This window comes from Nerophis lumbriciformis, linkage group LG05, assembly GCF_033978685.3.
Source record: "Nerophis lumbriciformis linkage group LG05, RoL_Nlum_v2.1, whole genome shotgun sequence".
Classification (NCBI taxonomy): Eukaryota; Metazoa; Chordata; class Actinopteri; order Syngnathiformes; family Syngnathidae; genus Nerophis; species Nerophis lumbriciformis.
Window position 1 is genome coordinate 35,809,881 of NC_084552.2, and position 19,941 is coordinate 35,829,821.

The following is a 19,941-nucleotide window of genomic DNA, read 5'->3' on the forward strand; positions in this document are numbered from 1 at the left end:
GGTGTATCTTTCATAACACTCCGACAACTACTTCCGGCCCTGAAACGGAAACCTAAAGCTGCTGTGTAATAGTACACTTTAGCTGCTTGAGCATTACGTTGTGGTAGTTAGAAAGTCCTCTAAAGTAAATATGCCAGACTATTTAGGAGACGACCAGAGGAAGACAAAAGAGGAGGCCAAAGATGACTCCCCGATCAGAGGTATCATTTTAAAAAGCTGACAAAATATTAGCGGTCTTTGTTAAGCAGTGTGAATCTACAGCTAGTAGCTGTTCGCTAGTTAGCTACGGTCGTTGAGGCAAGTTACGTCTGTTTTTGCACGTAAATAAAACAGTAACTTGACAAAAGCAGATTGCAGGAACGTATTAGAATTTTATTTTCAAAATGTAAATTTGAACTGTTAATTACGGCTCAAGAAGTACCTCATTTATAGTCATGGTGCTGCAAATTCATGGACGTTGCGTGTACACTATGTCGGCCACAGGGGTCATCAACGACATGCATTCTCCGGCTAGATGCTATCCTAAAATATAAATTATATTTATAAATTATTATTATTGTAAATTATATCGTATTAGAGTTGGGCGATATATCTGAAAACTGTATCACGATATAATATTTTCTATATTGATCTATATGATAGTTTATGACTTATAGACAACATGGACCAGGAGAGAAAAATATTAAATGTTAATTTGTTACCTTCCTCTAATTACAATCCCCTCAGCTACCAAAGTGGAAAAGAAAGGAAATGTCAACACAACCATGGAGAACAGTTAATGTAAACACTTAACAAATAACCCCTTTAAATTAAGGTACAACAATAAGGAATATGTAAGAAATGCGTAATAAAGTGTGACAAAATAGTGCAACGTGTGAAATTTTTAACATTGAGAAACCTGAAAATAATATTTTTTTTGCAGGATTACTGCCAGGATAGGATAGATGTTTTATTGTCAATGTATTTGCAACACAACAAAACTTAGTTGAGCAATCCTCCTATACAGCAGCATCATGGTTCAGGCAAGTTAGCAATTATAATAGTTATATGACAATGAATAGATGACAGTAATATGGCAGTGAAGGATGAATAAACCGCTATATAGCAGTGTATAGATAAACTGTTAACTGGCAGGGAATAGATTAACAGTTAGGTTGTAGTAATTTTATTAAACAAAACCAGTTTTCTTCTACGTAATACAGACATTTATCAGAGCTGTTTATCTATTTTATGGAGGAATGTAGTTAATCATAGAACTGGCACCCAATGTTATTAAAAAAAAAGTATTGATTTTGAATCAAGAACAGTTTTGAAAAGAGAATAGATTCTGAAGCGAATCGTTACCCCCAAGAATCAAATCAAATTGTGTGGTGCCCAAAAATTCACAGCCTTAAAAAAAACAGGGCCTGAAAGTAGCATATAGTTGTACTCCGACCTCTACATTTACAGTTGAGGTCAAATTTAGGTCTCTTTGTGTAATCAAATAAACCCCCTCTTGTTATGCGCTGCAAAGTGAAGCGAGTGATGTGCGGTCTTGGGTTTTTCGCGACCTAATAGATTTAGTGCCAAGACTGTATTCAAAATTCAGTCATTTTCCCACTCCTTTTCAGATATTTTAAATTGTGCAACTGTAAACGTGTGATGTACTTCAGTGGTATTTGTTTGTAAAAAGTAAAATAAATAAACCATAACTATCTCCAACGCAGCTTTGGATGAAGGAGACATCGCTTTGTTGAAGACTTATGTAAGAGAGCGTCCGTGCAAAATAATAGAAGTGTTGAGTATGAAATGCATTCTGTTTTAATCTCCATCATTGTCTTCTAATGTCAGGGTCAGAGCACATATTCCAGACAGATCAAACAAGTGGAAGATGACATTCAGCAGCTGCTTAAAAAGATCAACGAGCTCACAGGTAAACAAAGCACACACCTGGAACAGAGACTCCCACAACAATACACATCTTCCCTCGCCAGCAGTATCATTTCAACTATTATTTTGCCAGGTATCAAGGAGTCTGATACGGGGCTGGCACCACCCGCCCTATGGGATCTGGCTGCTGACAAACAGACCCTTCAAAGTGAGCAACCGCTCCAAGTTGCAAGGTACATGTTGCATTTGTTGAGACTGCAATGCGGAGTTAACTATTCTTTTACATGCAAGTTTTAATCTGTGTGTTGTCCTTGGCTTTTAACAGGTGCACAAAGATTATAAACGCAGACTCTGAGGACCCCAAATACATCATCAATGTGAAGCAGTTTGCCAAGTTTGTGGTGGATTTAAGTGACCAGGTGGCCCCAACAGACATCGAGGAGGGCATGAGAGTAGGGTGAGAAATAAATAAAAAAATTAGAATCGACACACTGATTACTAGATGCTTCAAAGTCTGGTTCAAGTACAGAGTTTCCCAGACCATTCATCCCTTTACAAACTCCCTCTGTCTGACACTGTTTGTTTTTAGTCACCTGGCTGACAAGCAGCTAACAGCTAATTGTGTACCTCCATACACAGTGTGTGGCCGCTCCCCTAAGATAGTAATCATCCCCTGCATTACGGCAAATAAAGTACATTTATTAGTTTCTTAAGTGTCATTATCAATCATTGGAGGACAAGGCTAAATATGTTACACTGTGTAGAGGTGTTTGTGATTGTTGTAAACAATGAGAAACACTAACATACTTTTTTGTGTCCTCAGTGTTGACAGAAACAAGTATCAGATCCACATCCCTCTGCCTCCTAAAATTGATCCAACCGTCACCATGATGCAGGTAAAAACACCCCAGGCAACCCTGAAAATTGTCTTTTATTTTATTGTCAAGTGATTATTGAAAATAATTAGTTCAAATCTGTTTTCAATACAGATGCTGGAACTTTAAAGTCATTGTTTTTGAATTGTGTGGTTGTAGGTGGAAGAGAAGCCGGATGTTACCTACAGCGATGTCGGTGGCTGCAAGGAGCAGATTGAAAAACTGAGGGAAGTGGTGGAGACCCCCTTGCTTCATGTAAGTTGCTCATTTACCATTTAGATTAGATCTGGGCGACCATATTCTGTTTCAAGATCATTGAATGATTTTGTTGTTTTTTTTCCTTCAATTTGTTGATGTAGAAAAAAACATGCTAGTATTAATTTGATGCTGATATCCCCCTTGGTATCAATATTAGTATTTGGACCAATCTCCAACACAACAATGTTTTTTAACACCAGCCGGAGCGTTTTGTCAATCTGGGTATCGAGCCTCCAAAAGGCGTGCTGCTGTTCGGGCCACCTGGTACCGGAAAGACCCTGTGCGCCCGCGCTGTCGCCAATCGCACAGACGCCTGCTTCATCAGAGTCATCGGCTCTGAGCTGGTGCAGAAGTACGTGGGAGAGGTAAGCGCACATCATGGCTAAATCCTTTTTTCCCCCCTTAGGTGGAAATGGTGCTGGATGCTAACTAGTTTCTGTGTCTTTTAGGGTGCCCGTATGGTGCGTGAGCTGTTTGAGATGGCCAGGACAAAGAAGGCCTGTCTTATCTTCTTTGATGAAATTGACGCCATTGGAGGTGATGCGGATTACATTAACATGACGTGCATAAACCCAATGAATTACGGAATCTACCTGTGTGCCAGTACAGTTTCCACAATTCTTATTTCGTTAACCCACCAGGGGCACGGTTTGATGACGGCGCTGGCGGGGACAACGAGGTGCAGAGGACTATGCTGGAGCTCATCAACCAACTGGACGGCTTCGACCCTCGTGGCAACATCAAAGTGCTGATGGCCACTAACAGACCCGACACGCTGGACCCGGCCCTGATGAGACCCGGACGCCTGGACAGAAAGATCGAGTTCAGCTTGCCCGATTTAGAGGTGGGATAAACCTCAAAATAATGGATGAATTAATAAAAAGCCCTGTTTTTGATACTGTAAACCCTAAAATATGCTTCTCTCGGGTATTTAGTATATTTTACATTCAATAACAATGACAGGCAAACAAAATAATTTTTATTGTGCAGTTTTGTCAAAGCTGCAGCACTCTTTCCCCTGCAGATAGTGTCATCAAACCACTTTTTATGAATCTTTTTTTTTTTTTAAAGTACAATTAAAAGTAGTGTAAAGAAATCTGCAAATGTGTGGAGAAACAAATGATGGTAGTGTATAAGTTTCTTAACATACTATTTTTGGAGGGACAAATGGGGTAAAAAGATATTAAAGCTTAATTGTTCGCTATTCACAATAGAGAGCTACTGTCAGTTCATATTAGGAGTTCCCATTTTTCCATTTCGTAACATCTTCCTCATTTGCTTCAGGGTCGCACGCACATCTTCAAGATTCACGCACGTTCCATGAGTGTGGAGAGAGACATTCGCTTTGAGCTGTTAGCTCGCCTCTGTCCCAACAGCACAGGTGAACTCACCTTTGTAGACATAATGCGATATTATCATTTGGTAGTAGCAAGGAAGAATCACAATGTTTGATATTGTGCCGCTTTTTTTAACCAGGTGCTGAGATTCGCAGTGTGTGCACAGAGGCCGGCATGTTTGCCATCAGAGCTCGCAGAAAGATTGCCACAGAGAAAGACTTCCTGGAGGCCGTTAACAAAGTCATCAAGTCCTACGCCAAGTTCAGCGCCACGCCCCGATACATGACCTACAATTAAGCTCTTCTTGGCTTTTTCTTTTTATGTAGAAAACAGAGAACCGAGTCAAGAAATATTGTCTTTTTGCCATTTAAAAATAAAAGTTTATTCCAAAATATAGTCCCATGATTGTTCATTTAAAAAATGTGAAGTTTGTCAAAATAAGAAAACTGACATTTCACCAAAAGTCAGCTGGGATAGTCTCCAGCATTCATGTGACACTTGAGGAAAAGCAATATAGAAAATTGATTAAAGTGTTGCAGCATTTTTGTCGACTCAACTCTTCAAGTCCTGGTCCATGATGGCTTAAGTCAACAAAACAAGACCGCTTTTGTTGACATAAAATAAAAAATTCAAAGGGTTTGTTTCTAAGAATGTTTCAGTTTATATGTACTGTATTAACGATCATTAACGCTAGGCAGTGTGAAATACACAGCATTGAAATGTGCAGTGACTTCCTGTTCAAAGCTTCAAAATAAAATGACAATATTAACCTGGATTCTATCACAGCAACTAAAATGTGCCCACACTGTGTTGCAACTTGCTTGATGCGACATACATAAAGGTCTGATTGAATTACCTTTTTGTAGCTTGTTAGCCACTGGAAAAAAGATTTGCACCAGTACGAAAGGTTTATTTTTGAGGTCAACACATGCAACAAAATTACTGCAGCAGTTACGTTAGATAAGAGTATAAAATATCTAATGTGGTGGTGAAAGTCACAAGTACAGCAATGGCTGGTGTCGTCAGCTAGTCTGGGTTCCACACAACAGCACACACAATCACAATGCAACACTGCAGTAACAAGAAGTATAGTAACTCGTCGAATGTTTCATTCAAATCCTGACAAGACTTGCTGCAGCTGGGACGTTTTTAACAAGCTTATCATCCTTTGGAGCGCTGCTTAAAAGTGCAAAAGAACATTCACCAGTGCAATAACCGCTCTATCCAGTCCAAACCATCATCACAGCGGTCCCATGTTGGGGCACAGGGCAGGTACCGAGTGTTGACAGTCCAACACGGCGTCATGGAGGGTGGGGAACACCATTTCAAAGCTGATGATTCCGGAAAAGAACTGCAACTCATCAAGCTGAGATAGAAGAGTTCCTAGTTGTTTCAAACAGGAAATGTGATACCAGTTAGTGTTTCTTCATGTAGTTTTTATAATTCTATACCTTTCCCCAAATTAATTCTAAGATTGCATGTGCAATATAAATCTCTACCCTGAATATAAGACAACCAATTTTGTTCCACACTGGTAAAAATAGTAGGCAGCCTATATTTGGGTTAATGCAGTATTTCATGTAATTAAAAGCTGTATAGAATTGAAATGAGGTACATAAAAACATAAACATAAAAATACATGTCTACTTTAATATGCATTACTGTTGGCATGATTCATGACATTGACTTCCTTGAATAATTGAAATGAGGTCAAACGCAACATAAAAATACATGTCTACTTTAATACGCATTACTGTTGGCATGATTCATGACATTGACTTCCTTGAATTATGTTTTTTTTTTTAATTCTTTTAGATTTGAGATTTATGGGTATGAAAATACACATGCTGCTGCATATCATTCAAATTAAGCTACATACAGGGCATAAAAGTACCTTGTAATACATTCCAAACATTACTGTTTGGTTGCATGTTATTGCCTCTAAACTCTGAAAACAACCTGGATTATTCAGACTGTCTTAGATTCTGGCCAATACGACATTTTCATCAAATATGTTTTTTGGCTCATTTATCAGAGGGGTAGATGACCCGCATTGTTGGCCGCTTTGTGCTAGCAGTTTTTAGAAGGCCCAGGAAAGGGAAGATGTGTGTTCTTGTCTCATATAAAGGATTGGGGATGATAGGCAAAGTACAAAGAAGAAGAACCATGATAAACATTCTGAATTTATTTAATTCATCCATTCTTTCACTCTCAAAATAATCTTACTTATCTCATCATATGAAATATAACTTACTTCACCAATTATTATTTATTTATTTATTTTTATTGTGATTACTTATGGAGTATATTGTGAATAAATTGAGAACAGGAAGTGAACTAAAGTTTTGGCAACTGTTATGTAAAAGAAAAGGGGTAGGATTAAATAAGCTCTGCTTCTTCCTACTCCTTTTCGAATATGTTGAAAAGACAAACTGGAAATTGTGATGTATCATGTTGTATGCTTGCATGTTCGAAATAAACTCAAACTCAACTCAACTCAACTCAAAATAACAAAACAGGCAGTTTTCCCATAAATACACATAATTATGTACACAATTGTAATAAAGCTAAATGCAACATATAACTCCCCTGAATATAATGAAGTGAAGTGAATTATATTTATATAGTGCAGGTGGGTAAAGTGTCTTGCCCAAGGACACAACGGCAGTGACAAGGATGGCGGAAGCGGGGATCGTACCTGCAACCCTCAAGTTGCTGGTTTGATCCCCACTTCCGCCAAATTGCAAACATTCACACCTTAGAGGTGCTGGAAAATAAATAAATCCACATCTGAAACGGCATTCTCATTTCAATTCTGGATCAAATCTTTTTTTCTTTTAAAAAGAATCCATGTTTAAAAAAGATGTTTTTTTTTTTTAGGACATCTTCGTGTTTCGTACTCATCACAATAATAATAATAATAAAATATTTTATTTGTAAAAAGCACTTTACATTGAGCAAACAACCTCAAAGTGCAACAGTGTATTGAAAAAAAAATAAAAAGATAATTAAAAAAACAAAAAAAACATCGTATGTGCGCAGCCAAGACAAGCTTTTGTAACCTGTTTTAGAAAGGTTTTATTATTTATGTAACAAATAGAATCAGTTTAAATCAAGAAGCGATTCTGAATCAAATTGTCACCTCAAGAATCGGTGAGTTGTGTTTTGTTGTAAGATTCACATCTCTGTCTTCTTATGCTGTATGGAATTCAATTCAAACTAAATACAACTTATACAAAACATATTCTATAAGTCTATAATATTCCACATCACTGTTTGTACATGTAAACATTTTTTTATCCAACTTATTAATGAATACATTTGTATTATTTATATAATAAAAAAATATTAGCAAAAATTAAATTGTAAATCATTTTAAATGTTATATATTTTCAAAACAATTGATATATTCTTGTATGTCTGTATGAGTATATAGAAAGACGTATTGTAAGGTGGTTACTTACTGTTGCAGCCAGCTATGACAACTCGAACATCCACTGCAGCAAACTCCTTGATTACCTGCATAGGTAGACGTGTCTTATTATTATACTTCTGTTGTAGCAATTATCTTTAATCATGAGTACTTTTCTTACATTTTGCACGTTAATACTACTAAAATAACAACCTGTTTAATGGCTTTCGCTCCCACAGAGTCAATAAAGCTAGCGGGTGTCCAGTCCAGGATGATGGAGTGGACGCCACCGACAGACCGAAGGAAGACCGCGTCCTCAGTGTCTGACTCGGTATTTCCGTCTCTTAGTTGGCCGTTTTTCTGCTCTTCTTCCACGTTGTAGGACAAAACCTCATGGGTGACACCTTGTTCCTTGTCCTAAAAGCATTAACGTCTTTAAATCCAGTAACTTGTTATTCACTTACTTTGAAGTCAACCTATTTGAATTGCTTTATTAGTATGGCAAGAACTGAATTTATATTCATCCAGCATATTCGTTGCTTCAATTTGTACAGTAAATATATATTTGTTGTAACTTAAATACAAAGTGGTTGGCGCTATCCGCAGAAAGGAGGCAAAAAGGATGAAAAAAAATTGCAACAATAATTCCATTAGAGGGCGCTGTCTCCGACTAATCACTGGGTCATGTAACACAAACCCCTCAAAAGATCCACTGTATTAACTCATTGGAATGAAAATATTACAATAAAAGCAACAATTTGAATGATTTTGAAGACATGGACTACATCAAAAAGTCATATATAATTTATTAATTGTATTTTATACTATTGTATAAAATATATTTACATTTCAGAAATATAATACTTAAACATTTAATATTATGTATTAAATCGTATTGTACTTTTATACTACTAAATTGTATATACTTTCTAGAAGGTGTTAGATCTTCAGAAGACACTAAGATGGTAGTGCATACACTCGCAGTGGCTTTTTTTTTTTTTTTTTTTTTAACTGTTTTTTGTCTATTATGTTTTTTTTCATACGCCGTAAATATTCCCGTTCAGTATAGTCCAACTAAACTACTCTGCTTGGGCAAACCGTTGCGGTCATACAGAACTGAAATACCAGACTTGCTGGTTTCATCGGCGGTCAGGCAACAGCACCCGGAGAACCCCGGAGGAACCTTCCTCATCCCACCTGTGAGACTCTGCAGGCAGCGCTGACAACGGCGTCAGAAGAGGGGCAAGAGAGGCGGCCTGCAAGCTAGACTAAGAGCTAACTCGCATCAACCAGCACTACAGAGTCTCCTCCTGTCCAACTGATGGTCACTCGTCAACAAGGTTGACGAAATAAGGCTGAGGATATTCTCTGACAAGACCTACAGTTGTGTGACGGTGTTTACAGAGACTTGGCTGGACAACATTCCTGACAAGGCTATCGGGCGCAGTTTACCGGGCTGACAGGACTGCATGCGCCAGTAAGAAGAGAGGAAGCGGCATGTGTGTGTACATAAACAATTGGTGTACAGCTGTAGACATTAATGGGACTCACTGCTCACCAAACCTTGAATACTAGTCAGTGAAATGCGGGCCATTTTACTTGCCGAGGGAGTTTTCAGTCATCCACATGGCTGTCTACATCCCACCACACGCTAATGCCAAGATAGCCCTGGAGGAGCTGCATAGCTTTGTGAACAGCCAGCTAAATGCTCATCCATCGAAGGAGCTTACAAAGCTGCACCAGGTATGTACCTTTGTCTCTCAGATCACATCTCTCTGCTAAGGACACCACCCCACAGTCCAGTAGGGGGCAGAAGCAGACTCACAAAAGACTGCACAGGTATGGAGTGAAGAGGCCACGCATCTCTGCAGCACTGTTTTGAGTTCACGGACTGGGGTGTGTTTGCTGAAAGATCTGACCTGGAAGGCTACACGGATGCTGTACTGGACTACATCAAGTTCTGCACAGAGGCAGCAGTGGCCACCAAAACCATACATTTTTGTGTAATATGTAAATGTATATGTGTATATTACATGGGGATACACTTTTATAATAATAATAACTTGCAGTAAATTACATCCAAGTGTTTTAAAATGTCATCCTTACGCAGGCTTTTTGTTCAGTTTGTAATGTAGAAGCAATATAACGCATTACTAATTCAGAGACAGTAAAATTACAATACAACAACTTTGACAATAATAGTAATAACAACATATATTGCATACTATACAGCTGGGATAGGTATAGGTACTCTATCTAGTGATACGCCAAATAATCACTTTATTTAAGTACAGTGTTTTATTTTGCTATATTTAAACACGGTGTTACTGTTCAAACTGTTTGTATTCTTAGTGGTCAGAAATATTTAATATACTTGTTAAATAAAACCTCTGCTTTGTTTTTAATGGATACTTAAGCCTATTACGCTAATGTATTTTAATGTTGGTTATTAAGGTGGTACATGGAATAAAGTTTGAGAACGAGGAGAACCACTGGTAAACAGCATTACTTGCCGTACTATGATGCTGCTTGCATCATAGTACATAGCCAGTCCAAACATGTCACACATGGCCAAGAACATCAAAAGTATGAAAAAAAACATTCCATAAGAAAATCACCTTTAGAGTCAGGTTGAGGTTTGCCTTCTCCTTTTCTTTTTTCTGAACTTTTCTGGAAGCTTGTAAGTGTTCTGGGTTTATACCTGTCTGTAAAATAAAAATAATGTTCTAGATCAGTTCAAAATTATGATGTCACAGTAGGCAACATGCGTTGAGAATTTGATTTTTCAGTATGGGAACATTTGGTTTTCACTTCCTTGTTAGGTGCTAGCAATCTAACTGTTAGCATGGTAGCTTTTTAGCCATTCTCCGCATGGTCAATAGGATTTACAGACATGGCATGATGTAAAATCACAATTGAATTACTGCCTGAGCTCTTTCCCTACCTAGTGCTATCTTGCTAAGCACTAACATGCTAACTGTTAGCATTTAGCCATTCTTATGGTAAATATTTTTTATCTACATGGCATGAAGTGAAATCCCGATGCAACAGCTTACCAATTTCCCTCCTTAGTGCTGCTATCTTGGTAGGTGATACCATGCTAACAGTTAACATTTTAGCCATTATTTTTATGTTAAACCTCCTCATGTTATGTAGTATTTATCTACATGACATTACATGAAATCCTGAAGCAACTGCCATCGCACTTTCCCTACTTAGTGCTATCTTGATAGATGTTACCATGCAAACAGTTAGCATTTTAGCCATTCTCGTCATGTTAAACCTCCTAGTATTATATGGTATTCATCTACATGGCACAAAGTAAAATCACAACGGAACTGTCTTAGCAATGTCAGTACTTAGATGTATCTTGTTATCCATTAAAGGTTAATTCAAATTTATTTTTAATTTGATTAATTTTTTTATTTATTACATGCCAGCGGTTTGCAGTTTTTGGTTTCATTTACAAAATCATTGACAAGCGGTACAAAATGGATGGATTGTTGGATTGTAACACAAAATGCTCGCAAATAAGCTTTGTTTGTTGTCAGCCCGAGTGTGTGAATGTGAGTGTGAATGTTGTCTGTCTATCTGTGTTGGCCCTGTGATGAGGTGGCGACTTGTCCAGGGTGTACCCCGCCTTCCGCCTGAATGCAGCTGAGATAGGCTCCAGCACCCCCGCGACCCCGAACGGGACAAGCGGTAGAAATGGATGGATGTTGTCAGCTAATGATAGCGATTTGGCAAAGTTTAGCTATTAACATTAGCTATCATATGTATATCCTATCATAACAACATGACTGAATTGTTAGCTTCTCTTGGGCTGCTTTTGTGTATGTGCAAGCGATCCCTGCGTGTAAGATACAGCGGTGGGTGACACGCATGAAGGCCAGACAAATTCCTCGGATCAATGAGCAATTTGTATTCAATTAAATTAGTATTTGCATAAAAAACACTTCAAAAATATATTTGTTCTTTTGAACCATTAATGGTAATATAAGCTGGCCAGTGGTGTTCTAGTTAATATTTTTTTGTTAAAAATAATGTAATTTAGAGAAAGTTGCTAACAGCCCCGTTAAAAGGTTCCACTGTTTATCAAAGTTTAACATGACTTCCTGAAAAAGGTGTAACATTTTGTGCAGTAGGTGCAATTTAATTTATGTTCATTTGCCACTCCGGCAGTTCCAAGAAAACAAAGATTACCTTCTCTTTGAGGGTGTTCACATAAAGTTCACAGTTGGCAAAGTAGATTGAAGAGTTGGACTGGAAAATCTTAATTCCCTCACATTCCATTGCCTGGGAACCAAACAAAGCACAGATAATGAGAACTTGTTATCTTGAGTTTAAATCAGTGCTCTCTCTCTTCTCTCGGACTAACCTCTTCATACTCCTCCACATCGTAGTACAGCCCTGTGCCAGAAACACTACCAAGGACAGCATTTTTTGGGCTGCAGAAAAATACACAAAATGAGCATGCACTTTACACCTGAATGAAATAAAACATACAGTGGAACCAATTTAAAGTCGACATTACCAAAATGAAACGCTTGCAGGTTTACTTGTGACTTTGGCCTCAGACATAAAGATAGTGGGCCATAATAAAATATTTTTGAATCCACTGTCATTTTTTCATTGGTCTTTCTCTATTTTTGTGTATCTTTATTTGGATTCTTCTGTTTTCATATGTGAATTGCTACTCTTATCTAAAGTCTTAATATTGTGTACAATGGAAAAACTTTCGCACATGCACAAATCATTCATCTAGTGGTGAATAATCTAAATAAAGAGTTTTATTAATTGCTGTGGTCAATATAACCATGCTTTTTTAGGCTTACTTTGCACTGAACAGGAAGTCGTTTGCAGATTTTAGTGCTGTGTAACTTAGACAGTAGTTCTTTTGCCGTAAAGGATAATGAAGAAGTTATTTCTGCAACACATGTCAACTTAAACGGGCTGAATTTTTCGTAGATATTACCTTAGGCTTTTATGATAAAAATGGTTCACTATGTATGTCGATGATAGAACATATATATTTGAACATGTCTATATATTTCACAAATTGAATAAAAATTGCTTGTCGGTCTGAGAATTAGTTGGTGTTCAGGCTTGTCACGCACATTGTACGTAAACAAGGAGTGTATGTACATACACAACAGCAGTCCAAGAGAAGCAACTAACAATTTGCAGTCATGTTGTTGTTGTTGTTTGCTAGCCTAATCGCTATAATTGGCTAACAACACACAAACACACTAAGGCATGATTTGGAGTGAAAGCCGCAAGAGGGCTGGATATAGTTCTTAAAACACATTGGGAAGTTAGCACCCACTAGGTATTCCACATGAAGGTTGCAAACAGCCCCTTTAAAGTTCTCACTTGTTAGTAATAAGAAGAGCATGGTGAACAGAGACTTAAAGAGTTGGTTGACAGAAACGGCGTGTCGACCTAAAACATATTCTAGTTTGAATACAGTAAATGATGATCTGATAGCAAGAAACATGTCAATAATGATTAAAGCAAAACATGTTCTGGACCAAAAATCCCTTCATATTCTTTACTGCTCGCTAGTGTACAAATAATACTGTAGAAATATGGGGGAACAACTACAAATGTGTGCTTCATTCACTAACTGTGTTACAAAAAAGATCAATTAGAATAATATATAATGTTGGATACAGAGAACATACAAACGCTTTATTTATTGAATCCCAAATATTGAAACTCAACGATTTGGTGAATTTGCAAACAGCTAAAATTATGTACAAAGCAAACTATAACCTGCTACCAAAGAATGTACAAACATTTTTCTCAACTAAAGAGTCCTTAGAGGGAAATCTAATTTAAAACATTTGTAGGCTCGTACAACACTTAAAAACTTTAGCATATCAGTATGTGGAATTAAATTATGGAATGGATTAACCAAAGAAATCAAACAAAGCACCAATATGATTCAGTTTAAGAGACTGTTGAAACTACAAGTGTTCACAAAGTACACAGAACAATAATTATGATGAACATCTTGAACCCTTTTTTTTTCTTTTGAGATAAATATTATTTATATATTTAATATTTGTTTACTTACTATGGTTTATTATTTATTTATTTATTCTCTGTTCTGTTACAGAGAACAAGGAAATGGGATAAACTTGCTATGGTATGAAAAGGGGTAGGATTAAATAAAATCAGTTTATTCCTACTTCTTTTCAGGCGTGCTGTAATGCAACAACTGGAAATATGTGATGCATTACATTGTATCGTATGCATGTTCAAAATAAACTGAAACTGAACTGAACTGAATTGTCAAATGAATACACAAACCTCTGTGTTCTATAGATGACTGTTAGTAAAGCAAAGGCAACGGCCAACAGCAGGCCGTAGTCCAAGCCTAATAGCACAGATGCCACAAAGGACACCAGCCAGATGGCCTAATGGAGAAAATCAGTTATAAAAGTTCATACTTTCCAGTGTTTGTTGTCTCTTTGCACATGATTTCAAAATAATCTCTACAATTGTATTAGGTTCAAGGAAAGCTACTGTTTAAAACTGACCAATTCAATCTTGCTGGTTCTCCAGAGCGCAGGGATGTCTCTGAACTGTCTGAACATTCCCAGCAGGTTGACCATGATGATGGCTGCCAATGCAGTCTGTGAAACGGAAAGAAGGGAAATACTGCAGACGACAGGCCAGACAAAACCAAATGTAAGTAGACGTAAGAGAAATGTACAATTAGAAGCTATTGCATGTTTTAGTAATCAAGTATTATACTCTAAATTATTTTGATTAACGATATGTTTAAACTATAGTGAAGCACATTAGACATCATTGTTACTTGATATTATCCATCAACCAAAAGTGAGACTCACACTTCCTTGTTCTACCAATTGTCCGCTATAAATGACCAGCTACTAATTAGCTAGTGATTAGTGAGCTAAAATGTTTTTATCTTTCATTCCTTTATAATTAATTCAGGAGGAACTTAGAGCTCCTCCACATCGAAAAGAACCAGATGAGGTGGTTCGAACATATGGTCAGGACGCCCTCCGGCCGCTCCCTGGGGAGGTGTTAGGGCACTTCCGACCGGTAGGAGGCCGCGAAGACGACGCAGGACACATTGGACTGACTATGTATTTCAGCTGGCCTGGGAACACCTTGGGATCTCCCGGGAGGAGCTGGCCGAGGTGCCTGGGGAGAAGGAAGTCTGGGCTTCTCTGCTTAGGCTGCTGCCCCCCGCACCCCATCCTCAGATAAGCGGAAGAAGATGGATGGATATCTATAAACTCATAGCGCTGTCATGATGTCATGCAATATGTATTGACGCAAGATAATAAAAAGGATGAATAAATATTGCACATATATTTTAAACGGGTCATATCATGACTTGTTCTACATTAAAAACACTGCCTTTTGGTCTATATAACATGTAATGGTGGTTATTTGGTCAAAATTTTGCCTAGATTATGTTTTACAGACTATCTTCAAGCCACTTTCTGACCGTCTCTTCAGGATGCGGTGTTTTGTGGGTGGTCTTGTTTACATAGCTCCACTTGGACTGCGCCCCTACCCTGTCAGCCATGTTGTAGTTTTTAGCACTTCCATAGTTTACTGGCAGATATAAGTTAGAACTACACGCTATATACAAACCCCGTTTCCATATGAGTTGGGAAATTGTGTTAGATGTGAATATAAACGAAATACAATGATTTGCAAATAATTTTCAACCCATATTCAGTTGAATATGCTACAAAGACAACATATTTGATGTTCAAACTGATGAACTTTTTTTTTTGCAAATAATCATTAACTTTAGAATTTGATGCCAGCAACACGTGACAAAGAAGTTGGGAAAGGTGGCAATAAATACTGATAAAGTTGAGGAATGCTCATCAAACACTTATTTGGAACATCCCACAGGTGAACAGGCAAATTGGGAACAGGTGGGTGCCATGATTGGGTATAAAAGTAGATTCCATGAAATGCTCAGTCATTCACAAACAAGGATGTGGCGAGGGTCACCACTTTGTCAACAAATGCGTGAGCAAATTGTTGAACAGTTTAAGAAAAACCTTTCTCAACCAGCTATTGCAAGGAATTTAGGGATTTCACCATCTACGGTCCGTAATATCATCAAAGGGTTCAGAGAATCTGGAGAAATCACTGCACGTAAGCAGCTAAGCCCGTGACCTTCGATCCCTTAGGCTGTACTGCATCAACAAGCGACATCAGTGTGTAAAGGATATCTCCACATTGGCTCAGGAACACTTCAGAAACCCACTGTCAGTAACTACAGTTGGTCGCTACATCTGTAAGTGCAAGTTAAAACTCTCCTATGCAAGGCGAAAACCGTTTATCAACAACACCCAGAAAGGCCGTCGGCTTCGCTGGGCCTGAGCTCATCTAAGATGGACTGATACAAAGTGGAAAAGTGTTCTGTGGTCTGACGAGTCCACATTTCAAATTGTTTTTGGAAACTGTGGACGTTGTGTCCCCTGGACCAAAGAGGAAAAGAACCATCCGGATTGTTATAGGTGCAAAGTTGAAAAGCCAGCATCTGTGATGGTATGGGGGTGTATTAGTACCTAAGACATGGGTAACTTACACATCTGTGAAGGCGCCATTAATGCTGAAAGGTACATACAGGTTTTAGAGCAACATATGTTGCCATCCAAGCAACGTTACCATGGACGCCCCTGCTTATTTCAGCAAGACAATGCCAACCCACGTGTTACATCAATGTGGCTTCATAGTAAAAGAGTGCGGGTACTAGACTGGCCTGCCTGTAGTCCAGACCTGTCTCCCATTGAAAAGGTGTGGCGCATCATGAAGCCTAAATGACCACAACGGAGACCCCCGGACTATTGAACAACTTAAGCTGTACATCAAGCAAGAATGGGAAATAATTCCACCTGAGAAGCTTAAAAAATGTGTCTCCTCAGTTCCCAAACGTTTACTGAGTGTTGTTAAAAGGAAAGGCCATGTAACACAGTGGTGAACATGCCCTTTCCCAACTACTTTGGCACGTGTTGCAGCCATAAAATTCTAAGTTAATTATTATTTGCAAAAAAAAATAAAGTTTATGAGTTTGAACATCAAATATCTTGTATTTGTAGTGCATTCAATTGAATATGGGTTGAAAAGGATTTGCAAATCATTGTATTCCGTTTATATTTACATCCAACACAATTTCCTAACTCATATGGAAACGGGGTTTGTACATTGAATTAGAAATGGCAACAGCCGAGGATGCGCGTGCATGTGTGAACCAGTCTGCCCCACAAAAAAAGGATAGAAAAAGACAGGAACTTATTGACTACAACGTCAGACTACAATGGTGGAGTTGCGCAAAGCTCTTCGGGTAAAATTTGACCTTTATGGAGATATCCACTGACGTCACCAATGGGTCAAACGTTACACACGAGGCAAATAAACTGCTCATTAAGAGGAAGTATGAAGAAAAGCAAGATTGTTTTATAAATATCTCTGTCATGCCTCCCTGGTTAGATACCACATTTTTGGGACTCATGCAGATCCCAAATACACAAATCAATAGATAGGAAAAGTTGGTTTTGCATAGTAGGTCCCCTTTAAGACAAATATTTGTTATCAATATCAACATTTCATATTTTTCTTATTACATTATGCCTTTTGCTCTTTCTCCATTTTTTTGTTTATTTGAACACCACTGGTTTATGTACTTTACCAAGAAGGCAGAGTGTTGCAAACAACGAAAGATTGTCTCCAAGCAAGGCGTTACAGAGAGTGAGATTTATTTACCAACATACAGTTGTGCTCATAAGTTTACATACCCTGGGAGAATTTATGATTTCTTGGCCATTCTTCAGAGAATATGAATGATAGCACAAAAACCTTTCTTCCTCTCATGCTTAATGGTTGTGTGAAGCTATTTATTGGCAAACAACTGTGTTTACTCTTTTTAAATAAAAAAGACAAAAGAAAGTACCCAAATGACTCTGATCAAAAGTTTACATACCCCAGTGACTTTGATCTGATAACATGTACAAAAGTTGACACAAAGAGATTTGCATGGCCAATCAAGGTTCCAATTCTCACCTGTGACCTGTTTGTTTGTAATTAATGTGTGTATATAAAAAGGTCAGTGAGTTTCTGGGCTTCTGACAGACCATTACATCTTTCATCCAGGGCTGCACATATGTTTCTGGATTCTGAGTCATGGGGGAAGGCAAAAGAATTGTCAAAGGATCTGCGAGAAAAGGTAATTGAGCTGCATAAAACAGGAAAGGGGTATAAAAATATATCCAAGAAATTGAGAATGCCAATCAGCAGTGTTCAAACGTTGATTAAGAAGTGGAAAATGAGGGATTCAGGTAGACCAGCGAAGATTTCAGCCACAACTGCCAGGAAAATTGTTCGAGATGCAAAAAAAACAACAAATAACTTCAGCTGAAGTACAGGACTCTCTGAAAAATTGTGGTGGGGCTGTTTCAAGATGCACAATAAGGAGGCACTTGAAGAAAAATGGGCTGCATGGTCGAGTGGCCAAAAAGTTACATTTTGGTCTCATCACTCCAAATTATTTTGTTACAGAAGTTCTGAGGCTTGTCTCTGTGCTGTTTGGCGTAATGTAAGCGGGATACTTTGTGACATTTGCGCAGAAATGTCTTTCTTCAGGCGACTCGACCATGCAGCCCATTTTTCTTCAAGTGCCTCCTTATTGTGCATCTTGAAACAGCCACACCACAATTTTTCAGAGAGTCCTGTATTTCAGCTGAAGTTATTTGTGTTTTTTTCTTTGCATCTCAAACAATTTTCCTGGCAGTTGTGGCTGAAATCTTTGCTGGTCTACCTGAATCCCTCATTTTCCACTTCTTAATCAGCGTTTGAACCCTGCTGATTGGCATTCTCAATTCCTTGAATATCTTTTCATACCCCTAATCCTGTTTTTCTTTTCTCGCAGATCCTTTGACAATTCTTTTGCCTTCCCCATGACTCAGAATCCAGAAACATCTGTGCAGCACTGGATGAAAAATGCAATGGTCTGTCAGAAGCCCAGAAACTCCCTGACCTTTTATATACACACATTAATTATAAACAAACAGGTCACAGGTGAGGATCGGAACCTTGATTAGCCATTCAAACCTGTTTGTGTCAACTTGTGTGCATGTTATCAGATCAAAGTCACTGGGGTATGTAAACTTTTGATCAGGGTCATTTGGGTACTTTCTTTTGTCATTTTGATTTAAAAAGAGTAAACACAGTTGTTTGCCAATAAATAGCTTCACACAACCATTAAGCATGAGTGGAAAAAAGGTTTTTGTGTTATCATTCATATTCTCTGAAGAATGGCCAATAAATCATAATTCTCTCAGGGTATGTAAACTTATGAGCACGACTGTACACCTTGCACAGCTAAACTGGATGGCCTTCGTTACAATTTTAGTCGTGAAATAAAGCGACAACGCTGTATTATTGGAAACACAAATACCGGTAGGTCTTTAGCATAGCTGGTGCATAGGAGGTGTGTTACGATGCATACCGCCATACTTTCAATATAATTAGTTCATAAGCGAGGGCAAACCAGAAGCGAAACATATGCATTTGTGGAAAGTCAAACTTAAATTTGTTAATAAATTTCCCCCTCAAAATAATTAAGATTTGGGAAACACTGCATGTGTTTTCTCCCTCCTCTGCATGGGTAAAGTAAGCATGTTGGACCACAATAAAAGACATCATGGTTTAAGTTTTACCATTAAATTAACGAATACTTGAGGCGGAGAAATCTCCTACTCAAATTACTCGAGGAATTGTTTCACATCTACAGTGGATTATTTTCTATTATTATCCAATATTCCTAATATTTTTCAGGAGAACTAAATTTACTGTTTCAAAACGCGAAACATACAGCTCTGACTCCACTCACCTGTGGGAGGGGCTGAAAGACAAAACCAATGGCGACGATTACCAGCAAGACCAAGAGAGATGCCAGAAGTCCTGCAATCTGAACACACACACACACACACACACAAACACACACACACACACACACACACACACACACACACACACACACACACACACACACACACACACACACACACACACACACACACACACACACACACACACACACACTTATGCAATATTTTATTTAGTCTTATTTATTACTGTGTATCGATTTATTTCTTTTTTATCTTCATATACTTTACTTATAGTGTAT

General features: G+C 38.1%; 2 protein-coding genes across 4 annotated transcripts in view; one reads left to right on the plus strand and one right to left on the minus strand.

Moving 5' to 3' along the window:
• The first annotated feature begins 33 nt into the window (after positions 1-33).
• psmc2 (proteasome 26S subunit, ATPase 2) lies at positions 34-4,731 on the plus strand. The gene is made up of 12 exons (XM_061960679.2): positions 34-200; positions 1,707-1,744; positions 1,831-1,912; positions 2,003-2,102; positions 2,195-2,326; positions 2,693-2,765; positions 2,904-2,999; positions 3,203-3,367; positions 3,452-3,539; positions 3,644-3,846; positions 4,287-4,383; positions 4,479-4,731. Exons 1-12 carry the CDS (start codon positions 131-133, stop codon positions 4,634-4,636), a joined length of 1,302 nt encoding a protein of 433 aa, XP_061816663.1. The 5' UTR covers positions 34-130; the 3' UTR covers positions 4,637-4,731.
• Positions 4,732-5,228: 497 nt separating this feature from the next.
• The window catches only part of slc26a5 (solute carrier family 26 member 5), a 30,610-nt gene continuing 15,897 nt past the window's right edge, over positions 5,229-19,941 (minus strand). For all 3 annotated transcript variants that reach the window (XM_061960676.2, XM_061960675.2, XM_061960674.2), the window contains exons 10-18: positions 19,645-19,722; positions 14,297-14,392; positions 14,067-14,173; positions 12,130-12,199; positions 11,955-12,047; positions 10,370-10,456; positions 7,965-8,168; positions 7,804-7,858; positions 5,229-5,722 (exon numbers count right to left, since the gene is read on the minus strand). In XM_061960676.2, coding sequence (XP_061816660.1) covers positions 5,580-5,722; positions 7,804-7,858; positions 7,965-8,168; positions 10,370-10,456; positions 11,955-12,047; positions 12,130-12,199; positions 14,067-14,173; positions 14,297-14,392; positions 19,645-19,722 — 933 coding nt within the window. In that variant the 3' untranslated portion in view covers positions 5,229-5,579. The remainder of the gene's footprint in view (positions 5,723-7,803; positions 7,859-7,964; positions 8,169-10,369; positions 10,457-11,954; positions 12,048-12,129; positions 12,200-14,066; positions 14,174-14,296; positions 14,393-19,644; positions 19,723-19,941) is intronic.

Bases quoted from the DNA above. Each gene is read 5' to 3' on its own strand.
- psmc2 (XM_061960679.2), top strand. From the start codon at position 131: ATGCCAGACTATTTAGGAGACGACCAGAGGAAGACAAAAGAGGAGGCC. The intron at 1,913-2,002 runs GTAAACAAAGCA...TTATTTTGCCAG, and splicing joins AAAGATCAACGAGCTCACAG to GTATCAAGGAGTCTGATACG. The intron at 3,000-3,202 runs GTAAGTTGCTCA...TTTTAACACCAG, and splicing joins TGGAGACCCCCTTGCTTCAT to CCGGAGCGTTTTGTCAATCT.